The 13,911-nt window shown below is 51.8% G+C and overlaps 8 protein-coding genes across 15 annotated transcripts in view; 5 read left to right on the top strand and 3 right to left on the bottom strand.

The window, feature by feature from the left end:
* Nucleotides 1-9: 9 nt before the first annotated feature.
* Nucleotides 10-2,163, bottom strand: H257_10023 (hypothetical protein). Its single transcript, XM_009836450.1, has 7 exons — nt 1,878-2,163; nt 1,765-1,834; nt 1,362-1,694; nt 1,201-1,309; nt 991-1,157; nt 284-908; nt 10-235 (listed from the first exon to the last, which is right to left on the bottom strand). The coding sequence occupies exons 1-7, from the start codon at nt 2,122-2,124 to the stop codon at nt 110-112; spliced, it is 1,677 nt and encodes a 558-aa protein (XP_009834752.1). The 5' UTR covers nt 2,125-2,163; the 3' UTR covers nt 10-109.
* Nucleotides 2,164-2,663: 500 nt separating this feature from the next.
* On the bottom strand, nt 2,664-3,498 carry H257_10022 (hypothetical protein; the record flags this gene model as incomplete). Its single annotated transcript, XM_009836449.1, has 1 exon — nt 2,664-3,498. One exon carries the CDS (start codon nt 3,496-3,498, stop codon nt 2,695-2,697), a length of 804 nt encoding a protein of 267 aa, XP_009834751.1. The 3' UTR covers nt 2,664-2,694.
* Nucleotides 3,499-3,670: 172 nt separating this feature from the next.
* H257_10021 (hypothetical protein) lies at nt 3,671-5,600 on the top strand. Of its 5 annotated transcripts, XM_009836448.1 has the most exons (10): nt 3,671-3,759; nt 3,820-3,899; nt 3,966-4,052; nt 4,115-4,233; nt 4,282-4,471; nt 4,529-4,627; nt 4,684-4,808; nt 4,856-4,974; nt 5,058-5,281; nt 5,330-5,600. In XM_009836448.1, exons 1-10 carry the CDS (start codon nt 3,683-3,685, stop codon nt 5,494-5,496), a joined length of 1,287 nt encoding a protein of 428 aa, XP_009834750.1. In that variant the 5' UTR covers nt 3,671-3,682; the 3' UTR covers nt 5,497-5,600. The 5 variants fall into 5 exon arrangements, with proteins under 5 accessions (XP_009834750.1, XP_009834746.1, XP_009834749.1 ...); XM_009836444.1 differs by having other exon boundaries at nt 5,058-5,600; XM_009836447.1 differs by having other exon boundaries at nt 4,856-5,281.
* A 50-nt stretch (nt 5,601-5,650) lies between these two features.
* Nucleotides 5,651-9,445, top strand: H257_10020 (hypothetical protein). 3 transcript variants are annotated; one of them, XM_009836441.1, is made up of 9 exons: nt 5,651-6,092; nt 6,168-6,296; nt 6,361-6,665; nt 6,725-6,880; nt 7,268-7,357; nt 7,467-7,661; nt 7,735-8,181; nt 8,822-9,301; nt 9,358-9,445. In XM_009836441.1, the coding sequence occupies exons 1-9, from the start codon at nt 5,705-5,707 to the stop codon at nt 9,385-9,387; spliced, it is 2,220 nt and encodes a 739-aa protein (XP_009834743.1). In that variant the 5' UTR covers nt 5,651-5,704; the 3' UTR covers nt 9,388-9,445. The 3 variants fall into 3 exon arrangements, with proteins under 3 accessions (XP_009834743.1, XP_009834745.1, XP_009834744.1); XM_009836443.1 differs by having other exon boundaries at nt 6,157-6,296; XM_009836442.1 differs by lacking the exons at nt 8,822-9,301; nt 9,358-9,445 and having other exon boundaries at nt 7,735-8,307.
* Nucleotides 9,446-9,589: 144 nt separating this feature from the next.
* Nucleotides 9,590-10,508, top strand: H257_10019 (hypothetical protein). The gene has a single exon (XM_009836440.1). The coding sequence runs from the start codon at nt 9,620-9,622 to the stop codon at nt 10,472-10,474; it is 855 nt and encodes a 284-aa protein (XP_009834742.1). The 5' UTR covers nt 9,590-9,619; the 3' UTR covers nt 10,475-10,508.
* A 364-nt stretch (nt 10,509-10,872) lies between these two features.
* On the top strand, nt 10,873-11,785 carry H257_10018 (hypothetical protein; the record flags this gene model as incomplete). The annotated part of the gene is made up of 4 exons (XM_009836439.1): nt 10,873-10,948; nt 11,009-11,376; nt 11,497-11,617; nt 11,703-11,785. The coding sequence occupies 4 exons, from the start codon at nt 10,873-10,875 to the stop codon at nt 11,783-11,785; spliced, it is 648 nt and encodes a 215-aa protein (XP_009834741.1).
* Nucleotides 11,786-11,804: 19 nt separating this feature from the next.
* On the bottom strand, nt 11,805-13,402 carry H257_10017. Of its 2 annotated transcripts, none has more exons than XM_009836437.1 (8): nt 13,290-13,402; nt 13,183-13,237; nt 13,065-13,092; nt 12,975-13,016; nt 12,812-12,915; nt 12,264-12,766; nt 12,148-12,211; nt 11,805-12,087 (listed from the first exon to the last, which is right to left on the bottom strand). In XM_009836437.1, the coding sequence occupies exons 1-8, from the start codon at nt 13,348-13,350 to the stop codon at nt 11,904-11,906; spliced, it is 1,041 nt and encodes a 346-aa protein (XP_009834739.1). In that variant the 5' UTR covers nt 13,351-13,402; the 3' UTR covers nt 11,805-11,903. The 2 variants fall into 2 exon arrangements, with proteins under 2 accessions (XP_009834739.1, XP_009834740.1); XM_009836438.1 differs by having other exon boundaries at nt 13,068-13,092.
* A 435-nt stretch (nt 13,403-13,837) lies between these two features.
* The window catches only part of H257_10016 (hypothetical protein), a gene marked incomplete at both ends in the record, with an annotated part of 6,463 nt that continues 6,389 nt past the window's right edge, over nt 13,838-13,911 (top strand). The window contains one exon of the mRNA XM_009836436.1: nt 13,838-13,873. Within this exon, the coding sequence (XP_009834738.1) occupies nt 13,838-13,873 (36 nt within the window). The remainder of the gene's footprint in view (nt 13,874-13,911) is intronic.

Below are 13,911 nucleotides of genomic sequence, written 5' to 3'. Positions count from 1 at the left end.
TGGACCAAGAGCGCAATAATGCGATACAGTAAAAAGTATTCAGGACACGAAATGTAGTACAGGCTGTTAATGCAAAGTAGGGCGACGACTGTGTCGAGTTGCCTCCATATCATTCGCACGCGAGCTTCGAGTCGAAGCTGCTCAGTGTGATCGCAAACGCTTGGAACGGGCACAGCGGCGCGCGAAAGTCCATCGTAAACAGCTCCTTGCCCACGCGCCCAAACTGGAGAATCACCTAAATCCACCAAATATCAAAATATACCACATATCTTGCCAGGCGTACCGTTTCCTGGTCTTCGGGGGTCACGAGCTGAAAGTTCTTGACCGACGCCATGGTCACGCGGCCGTTAAAGTTGAGCACGTACGCGCCGACTTGGTCGTTCCACCGCGGCGGCTTGTTAATCAGGTACGTGAGGTTGGTGTGGTCCTGCTCCTTGCACTTGTTGACCATCTCGTCCTCCTTGGTCGTGGGGCGCCACACGACGCGGGTGCCGTCTTCCCGGACGCGCGGCACACACACCCGCATCTTGCGCGGCCCGCGGTGGCCAAGCACGTTCTTGGCGTACACGGCAATGCCGAGCTCCTGACGGATCGTCGCCGGGTTCACCGTGAGCGTGTGCTGGTCGGCGCCCTTGGGGTTGAGCCCGTTGTCGTAAATGACAAACTCGGTGCCGATAAAGTTGGCACGGAGCTTGCCGAGAAAGTTCTCACTGCCCTTCCGGCTCAAGTCGCCGCGCTGCATCGAGATAAGGTAGTTGCTCGTGCGGTTGTTGGGGCGTTTCTTGGCGGTCAAGAGGAACCGGTCACCGTCTTTCATGTACAAACAGTACTCTGGAAATAACTTATTCGCGCCTGTGCGGTTGCGCTCGATGTAGCACTCGACGACGTCGTACGCTTTTGGCACTGGTCTACAGAGGTTGCCCCCATCATGCATCAGCACATGATATTCATGTGGAGGACCACCATCAGACGACTACATGCATACTGTACCGCAACAGGAACGCCTTCATGTCGGTGAGGTCGAGTTTGCCCTTCTTCACCGTGCCTTTCTGGGCTGACGCCGCCTTCTTGTCGTCAAGCATAGACACGACGCCTTCGTCGTTGCCGTCCTCTTCCGACGACAAGTCTGGCGAACTCGACCGGTCGCGCGCCGATCCCTTTAAGACGTTGCGTTATGATTTGCTTGACACGATATCCCACCTTGTCCTTGCGAGTGGAATCGCGGCCGCTGCCTTTTTTGGGCTCCACCCACGAGTCGTTGGCGTCTTGTCTTGAGAACGATCGGTCCTTCTCCCGGGACGGCGGGGCGCTACAGTGGGTCCACAATGGTCAAGACATGTTGCTGAGAAACGTGGACGCACTCGCCGCGCCGACGAGAAGGGCGGTCGGTATCTTCATCATCATCATTGTCGTCATCGTCGTCGGCGTCGTCCTTGGGTCGGCGGCTGCTGCTGCGGGAGGTCACGGGTTCGTCCCGACGGGTCCTACTGGTACGATCCATAGGGGCATCTTCCGGGCTATCGTCTCGCCATTGCCGGCCGCCGCTCTTCTTCTGCGTGCCGGCGGTTCGCCGGTGCCCCACGTCCTCGTCCTCGTCAACGTCGTCGTCGTCGTCAAAGCGACGAGAGGACGGTGTCTTCTTGGTTGCTGTGGCCTTGCGGTCGTCGAGAAAGTCGTCTTCACGGCCGAACCGTCTAGATGGCATATATTTACAAGGAGCATGGTCAGGACACAGAAATCGAGGTTGCATGATGGATTTCGTACGAGGGCTTGTCGTCGACGTCGGTGGGGCGTGGGGCGGAGAACTGGCGCGCCCCGGCCGACCGCACGGCGCCTACCAGGGTGTGAGATGTCAAGAAGCACACGTTTGAAGTTACCTCCGTTCATGCGCTCCTGCATCTTCTTCTTGTGCAAGTCTCGCTGCTGTTGAATCACGTTCGATCGACTTCCAGCGGGCCCTCCGATCTCTTCGATGTCGTCGTCGTCGAGCATGTTCGGGTGCAACTCGCGCGTGTTGCTGCGCGGCTTGTCCCCGACGGACAGGCGGTCGTCGACGTCCTTGACGAGGTCGATGCCTCGTCCTTTCCGGCCGTCGTCGTCGAACGAGTTCTCGGGCATAAACATGATGCGCCTTGTGCTTTCTGTGTGGTCGCGTCGCTCGCCTTATGAAGAACAACGACCGCGTCGTTTCAAGCTTCAACTCTATTTTGGGCCAAACATTCGAGCCAATCAACGTCGCCGGCGGTGCTAGAAAGGATGTCACCAACTTACAATCGATCGACCAATGAAAACCCTGATCACGAATCAAGTAGCCAATTAAATCCACTCTTCGATCGACATCGAATTAGTGTGTTACTTAAATTAGTGTGACCATGGATAAATCGATTGATAGATTTGGCGAATCAGCATAAAAGTCCAAATTTTGGGTAAAAGGACAATTATAACATCGTGCTAACAGCTGTAAATGAACAAACAGAACGAGGACGGCAGACGAAGGTGGTTGGAAGGAGGAGACATACCTGATTTATCCTTTCCTAGTCGTACTAGTACATACTAGTACTGGTAGTAAATGGTCATTCTGCAATATGCCCTAGCCACCATAGTCTCGTAGCACTTGCTAATGGGCCAGAAACGTCGTAAACCTGCTCAAATAAGAACGAGGATTGTAAGATTGGCCATGTACTATGGTTAACTTTATTGAGCGACGAATCCGCCATCGACCGAGTGCAAGCTGCCCGTGATGAACGATGCTTCGTCGCTGGCGAGAAATGCGACCAAGTTGGCCACTTCCACCGGCAGCCCCACGCGGTTGAGCGGTTGGAGCGATCCCATGCTCTGATGGATGGCCTCCACGGGCGTGCCAGAGGTTTCTGCCCACAAGTTGATTTCACGGCGATACAAAGGCGTATCGATCGTGCCAGGACACACGGCGTTCGCGCGGATGTTGAAGCTCGCGTAGTCCAACGCGGTGGTGCGGGTCATGGACGCCAACGCGCACTTGGACAAGTTGTACGCGAACGACGTCTTCTTGCCCACAAATGCTTGGTCCGACGACATCAAGATGATGCTGCCCTTCTTTTGTTCTTTCATGCTGGGAAGCACCGCTCGAACGGCAGCGTACGCGCCCTTGATGTTGATCGAGATGATGCGGTCCAACGCTTCTTCTGTCGTGTCTTCAATGTTGGCGCTGAGGTACACGCCAGCGTTGGCCACCAACACGTCAATGCGACCAGTTTGAGTAGCGATGGACGCGATCGCAGCTTCCACATCCGCGACTCGGCCCACATCCACTTCGACAAAGTTGCCGACCTTGGACGGGACAATGTCTAGGTTGTACACGTCGTAGCCCTGGGAGAGAAGCTTTTCGACGCACGCTTCGCCGATGCCCTTGGACCCGCCAGTGACAATGGCGACAGGGGTGGCTTCGTTGTCGGACTTGGCGCGCTTGGGTTGTTGTGTCATGTTGGCGAGCTGCTCGGAATATTGCAAAATGGCCATCGTCATCAAATCTCTATCAAGTTGATGAAATTACCCCTGATTGGTTAAAATAATTATAATTGGGCAAATGAAATACCTTTTTCAAGGAATTCGACCATTGGATTGGATAGTGATTAATAATTCTGACCAATCCATTTCGAGTATTTATTGCCGTCAGCAGTTGTTCAAAAGTCGAGTCTGCTGCATGATGATCCAAGCCATCTTCTACAGCGAGTTCGACAACATCGCGGGGCCACAGATCGTTTATCAAGCACCGCCAAAGTAGACTACCTGCATGTCATGCTTGTTGATTGAAGGTGCATGATGTCGTGCCTGTCGTAGTGCGTTAAGCAACGAAGTGTTTGACAGCGTCTCCGGCTACATCATCATCGACAAGGCGTTGTGTGGCAAGATCATCACAGGTGCGTCTCATCGTTCAGCATCAACACAACTCACTGTAGAGTTCTCACTCCAACGAATGGCTATAGTGTGTCCGCAAGGCATCAAGATCGTGGGGTACCCCGTTTGCATCGAAGACGACAAGTACCATCGCAACGCGCTTCTCTTCAACATCGGTACGATCTCTTGTACATACCCTCTCTCGCACCGTAAGCATCTCCTCACATGGACATGACAGGATTCGTGTTTGACAAGGACGCGGACGCGGCGCCATACAAGCCGATCTTGCGGAAACTCGGCGCGTTGATGGAGAGCATGGAGAAAGAGATGGGGTTCCTCTCCAAGGAAGCTTCAAAGGTACTCCTGTACGTCCATCGTCGTCCCGTCATAATCATGACCTCTCAGGCAACGCTCTCCACGATCCTCCCCTCCATCTTGCACGACCTGACCATGTACGGCGAGAGCACGACTACCATCGACACGGCCAACATCATCAACCTCAAAGTGTTTCAAAAGCTGCCGCCGCCTCCCAACGTGTTGGACCACCAAGTGCCCGTGGCCATCCGTGACCTGCATGATCTCTTGAAGCACAGCGGTACATCGTCGTCGTCTTCTATGTTGTCCTCGTTCCAGACCGAATATGGAAACATAGTTGAATGGGATCTGGCGCTGCAGAAGATCGTGCCCCACATCGACGGCGTCAACTACGTCAAGCGCATCGCGATCGCCGCCGAAGTGGACATCGCCATCGGTATGTACGCGATGGACGACACACCATGGACATGACGGACGACGATGTGGTGGTAGTCAAGAGCTGTCTGCGGCAGCTGCTCTACTACCGATGCATCACCATGATCGATATCTTTATGCATTCCAACAACTATGCCACAACCCCCAAACTCCACTCGTTCTTCAACGACCCACTCCTGCAAGTACGTGTCCTTCTAACGAGGGGTGTGTATCATGCGTGTTCCTGTAGCAAGAGTGCATCGAGTACATTAGCCATGCCAACGGCCCGCCGCCGCCGTCGTTTGCTACAGTGTTCTCGCTCTACTGCGCGCTGCAGCCCAACACACCCGTGGCACATGTGTGGACGTCGTACGGAATGAAGATGAGATCTCCATAGAGAGATGCAACTTGTGGGGTGCATGATGATTGATCATCATGTGTGTTGTGGGTAGGCATCAAGAGCTGCTCGTGCACGTCGACGTGCGTCGGCTGATCACGTTCGGCCTCGTCCATGGCTTCTTGCGCCGAATCCACCGGTATCCAGTGATCATCGACAGACTGTCGTCGCGACCAGCACAGATGCTGTCGTCGTCACCGTCCACGATGAATCTGCAGGCCGCCAATAATGGGAACAATGCTGTCATGAACATCCGAAAGGCAGCCACGCCGCACCACGGTACGTACGACGACAATCCCCGCCCGATGTTTCCTTACATGCCGTCAGGTGGCGGAAGCAACGCCGTTCGGACGGCATTGGTGGATCGAGAAGTCGTCAAGAAGATGATGGATGGACAGCACCACACGGACGAGATCTGTTGTACCCACATGATTCGGTACTCGGACTTGGAAAAGGTGTTGGAGGGCGAAGCATACTGCTTTGTGCTAAAGTAACATGACTCCATCTGTCATGGAAGCATGAAGTCCTCCTTCCGTCGCTCCATTCTATGGCGCGATCAATTAACGAATTATAATACAGCCCAGAAATAGAGATTCTCTACCAGTTTGTATGTGATTTTAAAATTATATTAATACTTCGTGCATTCCAGCCCCTGATCGATCATTGGGTTTTGAATTCGTGATACGCTCCACAGAGACTACGATGGCGGCACCGACGGCGTCGACGACCAAGGCGGCGCTCCGATGCCGGTGTCTAGGTGTCGAGGTCAAATGGCGAGTGAGCGATGGAACGACTGTGAAGGAAGGCGACGTCGTGTTGGATCTCGTGGCCCTTGACAAGACGACATCGACGGCTGTGTGGTCTCCTGCGTATGGAGTGGTGCGGCACCACCCAGAGCCGACAAACGCTTCGACGGACGGCTTGGAAGCGGACATTGGATGGATCGACATATGCCAACACGATGTCCTTACATCGAATCGCTTGATGTGCCAGATCTGCCTGAAACGATTCGAAGATGGCGGCGCCAACCACACCGTCAAAGTGATCATGAACGACGGCAAGGCCATGCAAGTGAGTCACACCCAAGCCAGTACGGGCATGCATACCTCCACGTAGATGGATCGTTGTTTGCACGAGGATATTGACCGACGAAGCTTTGCTTTAGAGAAACTCGACAACGACAACATTGCGCGCATGTTCAAGACGGAAAAGTTGACCCTCGTCCTCGACCTCGACCACACGTTGCTGCATGCCGTGCGGCTCGAAGACGTCGTCGACCCCATCGAGTCGTATGGTACTACCCCATCTCCATTCCACTTCCTCGTCATCTATCATCTCCATGTGTGACGATTGCCTAGTCGACATCTTGCATTTCGAGATCCCGGGTATCCCCACGCCCCATGTGCTCAAGCTACGTCCGGGGCTCGCAACCTTCCTCTCCGACTTGGCAGCGATGTACGAACTGTGCATTTACACGCACGGCACGAGAAAGTACGCCGAGAAGATCGCCGACATCATCGACCCGGGTCGCAAGTTGTTTGGCGGACGCATCATTTCCAGGTCCGACACGCCCGACATTGGCCACAAGGACCTCAAGTTCCTCTTTCCTTCCTGCGATGATTCCATGATCATCATCCTCGACGACCGCATCGACGTGTGGAGGGTACGCAGCTCTGCCGATGCTCGCGGTTCGTCCACTGAGTCCCCTGTTGTCCGACTTAGAAAAACTACGAAAATGTGTTTATCATTGAAGCATATCATTACTTTAACACCCGTGCCGAAATCAACAATGCATCGGGCGGCGGCGGCGGCAAGGGCAATCTGGCTAGCGTGCCCAAGGAAGACACCCACCTGCAGAAGACGTACCGCGTACTTCAGGTACCTGGCTGCATATTGAATACAGTATATATATATATATATAGTGTGCATTTCACCTACCGACTGGGAGTGATTTTTCGCCAAATTGACAATCTCATTGAATCTTGTGCAAACTATACAATACAAAATGTAGTAAGTAGTAAATATGAGGTTTAGAGGGCTGAATACAACGTTTGGATTGGTAGAAATTCACCAGGACGGGATTTGATTGGCTAATAGTCGGTTGTGTAATCCATCTCGCTCAAGATATATGGATGAATACACTCTAGTTTCGAAATGTCTATGGGACAATATATATTATATTATATATATATATATATATTGAAACACCACTTTTATTCCATGATAATACATCAAATATGCAGGTTAAAAATTGATGACTCGTAGGCGGCGCACAGTCGGTTCTATCAACCCGGCGCAGACGAAGAAGCGCAAATTCGCGGCCAAGGACGCAGTGTCAAGCGCATTCTGTACGACGTACGTCCTGTATATATATATCTGTAAATTTATATACTAGTTACTTCGAAGTACATAGCTTGTTGTATATTAGTAAACATGATGGGTACTCTTGTCATGGGGGATATAGCTCCGGCACCAAGTGCTCGCGGACGTGCATATTGTCTTTAGCGGGGTGATACGACTCGACCGGCCGCCCCAAGTAGATTACCTGTGGAAACTCGCGCTATCATTTGGGGCCAAACCCAGCATGACCATGGACGACGTTCCTATCACACACTTGATCATCGACCCCCGGCGACTCGGTTCTAAAAAGTTCATGGATGTACGTCAATTTATATATAAATATATATATAGCTGATTGTGTCGAGGTTTCATGGCGATGGGTACTGAACTAGGCGATTGCCATGAAACATGTGCTGGTTGTGAACCCTCAATGGCTGGTGGACTCGGCGTCCGAGTGGCAGAGGCAAGATGAAGCCAAGTACGCCGTGTCGTCGTCTTCCCAGCGCCCCCCGTCCTTTGCAGCCGACACCGACGTCAAGCTGGAACAGTCGGCAACCGTAAAATTTGAAGGGGAAACAGCGACAAGAACAGACGTACCGGTGCGACCGACCTTGTTGGCATCAACACCCGAGAATGCAACGGAAAGCGAAGAAGGACGAGGAGGTGATGGCCGTGAAGAGTACCCGCCAGCCACCCTCTACGACGAAATCGACGCCAGCATCGATGCGGAAAGTCGGTTGCAAGAGACTACGACTGCTGTCCCCAATGCAACGGAAACACCAGCAGCAGTAGCAACGTCTTCTCGTGATGGTGCCGCGGGGACGACTGGGAAACCTCTCGTACGTGTCTGTATATGATATTGTCCTTTTACCCAAAATGTAGACTACTTTTGTGCAGAACCCCCAAACCACCCATCTATCGATATCGATTCTTTGTACTAACTTTTCAATGTAAAATTGTGTCCGGTGGTGACTGGTATCACACTAATTGAAGTCACACACTAATTTGACGATGATGATCGTTTCCTGCAATCTGATTGGCTGAATTATTCTGCCGATTCTTCGGATCATTGGGTTGTGTCGATTCATTCTCCAATCGCTCGCGTCCAGTTTAGAATGTGATCACACAATACAGTACTACATTTGCAACAACAACAACGTCTGTGACACTGTGCGTTTCGTGGTCAAGAGTTGAGATATGGTATTGTCTTTTACCGAATATTTGGCCTTTTGTGCTAATTCTTTGCCAAATCTATCGATCGATTCTTTGACTTTTGCATGTAAAGATCGTCCAGTATCACACTAATTTCAATCACACACTCATTCGATGTTGAATTTATTCGAAGAGTGGATTTGATTGGCTAGTTGATTCATGTTTTGTGTTTTGATTGGTCGATGTATCGATTCTGTGTGGTGCTGCTGCTCATTCGATTGAGCACTCCAATTTCGAATGAACAATATTCCTGTATGACTGACGTAGGTCAAAGGTATCTTGTCGTCGCCGGCGTCGATTGGAGTGCACAAGGCCAAGAAGAGCGTGCGGTTCGCGGCGGATGTCAAGGAACCGTCGGTGCAGTTCAGCAACCTGCCCAAGCGAAGTCGAGGGGTGCAGCGGAAGGGAGGGCCGCTTCCTGCGCGGGTGACCCCCAAGGGCGTGGTCGAAAGCGGGGGATCGCTCGAGTTTGTCACCAACCTCGTCAGCCGCAAGCCCAGGGCTGCCAGCAACGTCGCGCCGCCAATGTTCAACCGCGTCGTGGTGGCTCCAGCACTTGCTTCGAAACGCGTGGAAACCAACGACGACGACATATTTAGTCGCCTGGCTCACTTGGAAGAAGAAGAAGAAGAGGAGGACAAGCCGGTAAAGCGAAAGCAGTCGGCACTGTTTCAAGATTTGGAGGCCGCGAAGAAGGCCAAGACACTTGCGCTACAACAAGCCACCGACGACGCGGACGATGACCTGGTAATGATATATATATATATATTATGGAAGGGATGATTCTAATTTGATATTTGTAGGATGACCTGGACGACGAATTGTTTAGTTGAACACGGAATAGGTTGGACGCATAACAAAACTCTTGAACATGATCAAAATCAAACACGTTGTTTATGCTTTAATGGCATTTTGAATGGCGCAATGTGTTTCAGCAAAAAACAATAAAAAAGCATATCGAAACGTCTACTAGTTAAGGCAAAATTGGCTCCGATATATTTAGAACATGCTGGAGGGTATTTATCTCGAGCATCAGCGTCGTCGACATTCTAGGCAGTTTACTGTATGACCATGGGCTATGCAAAGAAGAACAGACGACACGGCAAAGAAGACTCGGACAGAATGACATTGACAGACGGTGACTCGTTGGAGGACACCGCTCGGGTGGAGCCAACGACCTCGTCGTCCCGGCCATCTCTTGAGACCAGCAGTGGCGACGACAGAGTTGCTAGCTCATCGCCGCCAACGGTTGGCTCGCCGGTGCAAGGCGAGCCATTGCATTCCACGCATGCTTCGGATGCTCCCATGCCGTGCAATGCAAACGAAGATGAACATCATGTTGTGTCGATACCCCCTCGAGTCCAAGTGACTACTGGTACTTCAGACACGACGACCGTCCCCGTGGACTTGGTCGAATGCGACGACACCATCGACGAAGACGACTACAACTTCCGCCTCAAGTACCGCACCGAGATGACGTGGCAGCTCGTGTACTTTCTCATATGGAACCTCCTCGCGCGGCACTCGTGGGGTCTATGGATCGAATTTGCCGGCGTCGTCCTCGCCTACTCGGTCGTGGGCGTCGCTGGCTCGCTCAATCCGAAGCGGTACCCGGCGTCGTGGTGCCTCTGGTCCGTGCGCTGCTACCTCTGGCTCAACCCCCTCGTGCAAGTGTACAACGCGCTCTGGTTTGGGCGCCTCTTTTTCCTCGACAACGTGTTTTGGTTCACTTACGTGACCATGCTACTGAATTTTGGGGTGCTCTACTGCGGCTACGTCAGTGCCAGCGAATACTATGACAACGACCTCGTCCACTTTATGCAGCGGCACTTTGCTGCATCACCATCGTCTGGTCCTAAAGTCAACGGCGATACAGACAGTAGTGTAGCCGTGGACGTGGGAATGTTACATTTGAATTGACTTGTAACCGATGTAACCGAAACATTAAAGTAACCGTTATAACTGGCATCGCCAAAACGGAGCGAGGTCATGCTCCTCGTTGACGACGACAACGTTCGCGAGGCAAAACTGGTCGAGTTATTTGACCTGCTGGACCATGATCATTCAGGTAATGCTGCTGGTAGTTGCAGTTGAACGATGTGAGCTTGGTGACTCAAATACTAGTGGGTAAATGGCCTTAGGTGAAATCGTACGTGCAGTCGAGTTCTTGAAGATTGATAAGGACTCTCATAGTTTGTAGGACGCAAATGAAATGCGATTGCTTGGTTTGGCCATCACAGGCGCGAAAGAGCTGCCCAGTCTCGACGAAACCAAGTACTGTACCCGACTATGACGTTTCTTGTGCGAATAATGCCAACATGACGATTGTGTTCGGGTGGCGGCACACAGGGACCAACTCCGTCGTGCCGATTGCGACCGCAATGCCCGCATCAAGTAAACCATACACTTAAAACCATCCCAAACGTTGTAGTCCTCATCATCGCGTTAGTTTAGCCGAGTGGGTGGCATTTGGCAAAGCCACGTCCTTGTTCACGCTGGACTTGACCGAGTTTTTGGTCACGATGGACACGTATGCCGACCGCATCCATCGCCATTACGACGACGGAGGGCATTTGCGACCGACCACGCCACAGGGCCAACCCGTGCCAGTACGCCACAAGTTGCCCCCGCTCTTGAGCTCCAAAAGCAAGCGCTTCATCCGTCGTCCACTGATCGGCAATTCAACGGATCGAACTGAGCGTCCCCCGGCATCGCATTCCATAACCCCATCGCACACAACGAAACCAACAACATCCAACTGGTTTTGGGGAACCTGTTCGGAATGTGCGCTCCCAGGGCGAATCTCGTGCAGTGATTGCAACGTACGTATGTTGTCCTCTTGGGGTGTGTAGAGATTTATTTGATAGTACCCGCCCAATCTACCACACTTCATTCGCCGTTCAAACTACCGCACCAGCGTCATGACTTGATGAGTTTGGTAGATTCTGCTGTGTCTGAGTCATGGCGCGTCGCACGCCGTGACGCACTTGCATCCTCCTAGTACTCTGTCAAATCAACAAGATGAATCGTTGGGACAACAAGGACTTGGCGGTCCAAACTCAGGTCGGACTGTACTAGAAGTAGGCACATCTTGTCTAGCTTGATCACATGTGAATTATGTGAATATACTGACTCCCAACATGCATAGGTGACAAGTCAACAACGAGTTTGCAGCTCAAGCCAATTCCACGCATCACCAATCGCAAGACCGAGTCGTGCAGGGTCATGTGAAGGCGAATACACTTCGTTTCATCCATTGACTGATGTACTTACATATTTTATCGCGAATGTGTACAGCGTACCTACTTGGCTATCCTGCTTTGTTTTCTACATTACACTTCACAACTCCTCACGACGCTGTTGTCGTGGGACTGGATCGACGACGCTTCTTGATCGCTCGATTCACCGCCGCGAATTGGCCGAGTTGAGACGACGGTGGTTGGTCATACCGCCACGCAATCATCTCGATCAACGAACGCTCCAACGCTTCACCTGACCAGTGCATCCAAGGTACGTTGCCAGTAGACATTTGGCTACAGAATGTACAACTCGTCGGCGCAATATCTCCTGAAAACACACACACAAGCGAGTACCTGTTGAGTTCATGGCCCTGTCGTCGACGCTTGAGCTCTGGCACGACCCGGCGCGGCATGTACCCTGACAAAGACAGTCGTGGACATCGAGGAAGAATAGGGGGGATTGCACGCACCTGGGGGGGGCGGCGGGGGGCGCTTGATGAACGTCACACACTCAATGTCGTCGGCATCGACGCCGTAGAGAGTGCTCCATGGGCCCAACATGGCTTTGTTTCGCTGCTTCTGTGGAGTTGCATGCACGGGAGACATCGGGCGTTGGTTCTTGTGGTGTTTGGGGGTGACGACTTTCTCGGCACTGAGCAGCTCTTGGCGGATTTTCAGCTTGTTTGCAATACTGTGGAGCTTGTTCACTTTGCCGAGGCGTGGACTCGCGGAATACGGAGCGTGGGATGACAAGGGGTGTGGCGGCGTCGCTTTTCCCAAAATGCCAGGGAATTGATTGCGACCGCGGAATGGCTGAGATGATGATGGTGTAGGGGTGCTTTTTACGGCAGAACCACTCGCGACATTCTTCTTGATGACCGCGAGAGCTTTGGTGAAGTCAAAGTTGCCAGCATACCCACTCGCCGCCTTCTTCGGCGTCTCCAGCATCGTTGTGCTGCCCATTTGCTTCCATCTAGGACGAGGATGTTGTCTTGGGATGAAAAATGAGTGAACCTACCGTTCGTGGCATTGGCGACCGCTCTTGTGTGTAAAATGCGAGGCGATTTCGTTCCAGTTCTTCGTTCCATATTCATACACCAACGACCGCATCTTGACGTCGTCCTGATTGGATACACGAGTGAGTGAGCGATGCGCCACAGCAATATAGAGATGTTGCGTACCTCGATTGACCAGCTACCTTTCAAGTTGCAAGGAGTTGACACCTAGTCATGGAAGGTTGACGACTGCGGAAAGTGCCACTGGCTACTTACGGCCTTGTCGGGTTTGGAGGCAATGAGTCTAGTCAATTCAAATCGTTAGCCGGCATAAACCGTCTTTCAAAGCGAACATGTTCACTCGACAGCACTGGAAGTGAAGCACGCCACACACCTGGTGCTGTCCTTCGTGGCTCCCACTTTGGTGCATGGCGGGAAGTTCTCCTTGTCTAGCCAGTTCCAGACGTGATGGCCTCGTCCATAGCGTTAAAGGTGCGTTACCTGACTCGAATTCATGAATCTTGCTGGTCGGCGCCTTGGGCAAGTGCGTCGATGATGCCATGGGACTGCGTCTACTCGGCACGAGGCTTGGCACTTCTGTACGTACAACTGGATTTCACCTACACGCACCATCACTATCCGGACAATAGAATGCTCTCGCCATAATATTTTATGCAATCACCCGTTGTGCTTACAAATAGGGCGTTTCTTTAAAATGGTTTTAATAAATAACATTAGGCAACGTTATCCGTATAGTGGCGGGAAGTTTGAATTTTCCGCCAACTTTGTAACGTTATTACCTCGAAGTACAATCGTAACCTTCACAGTCCCTACGATTATTAATACTATTAATAGGATTAATAGTACTAGTAGTCCAGAGTAGCATTTTCAACACTGAATTGCCCCTCCAATAAATCGATGTACTACTGATCTCCCCCCCAGATCGAAACGCCGGAAAATATTAAATCTACACAGTATATGGAGAAGAACAGGTATTAAGTATTGAAGAAAATGTTAACAGCCAATTAAACACTGACAAGTCACTCAATATGCAAATCGCCCATTCGTTGGCCAAAAGCGGCAAGGTCGCAGTCCAAAATTCTTGTGCGGGCCCAACAATTGG

The sequence above is a fragment of the Aphanomyces astaci genome (genome assembly GCF_000520075.1).
Source record: "Aphanomyces astaci strain APO3 unplaced genomic scaffold supercont1.26, whole genome shotgun sequence".
NCBI classification, from domain to species: Eukaryota; Oomycota; class Saprolegniomycetes; order Saprolegniales; family Verrucalvaceae; genus Aphanomyces; species Aphanomyces astaci.
The sequence above is the reverse complement of the archived record's forward strand: the minus strand, read 5'-3'. Positions and strand labels throughout refer to the sequence as shown.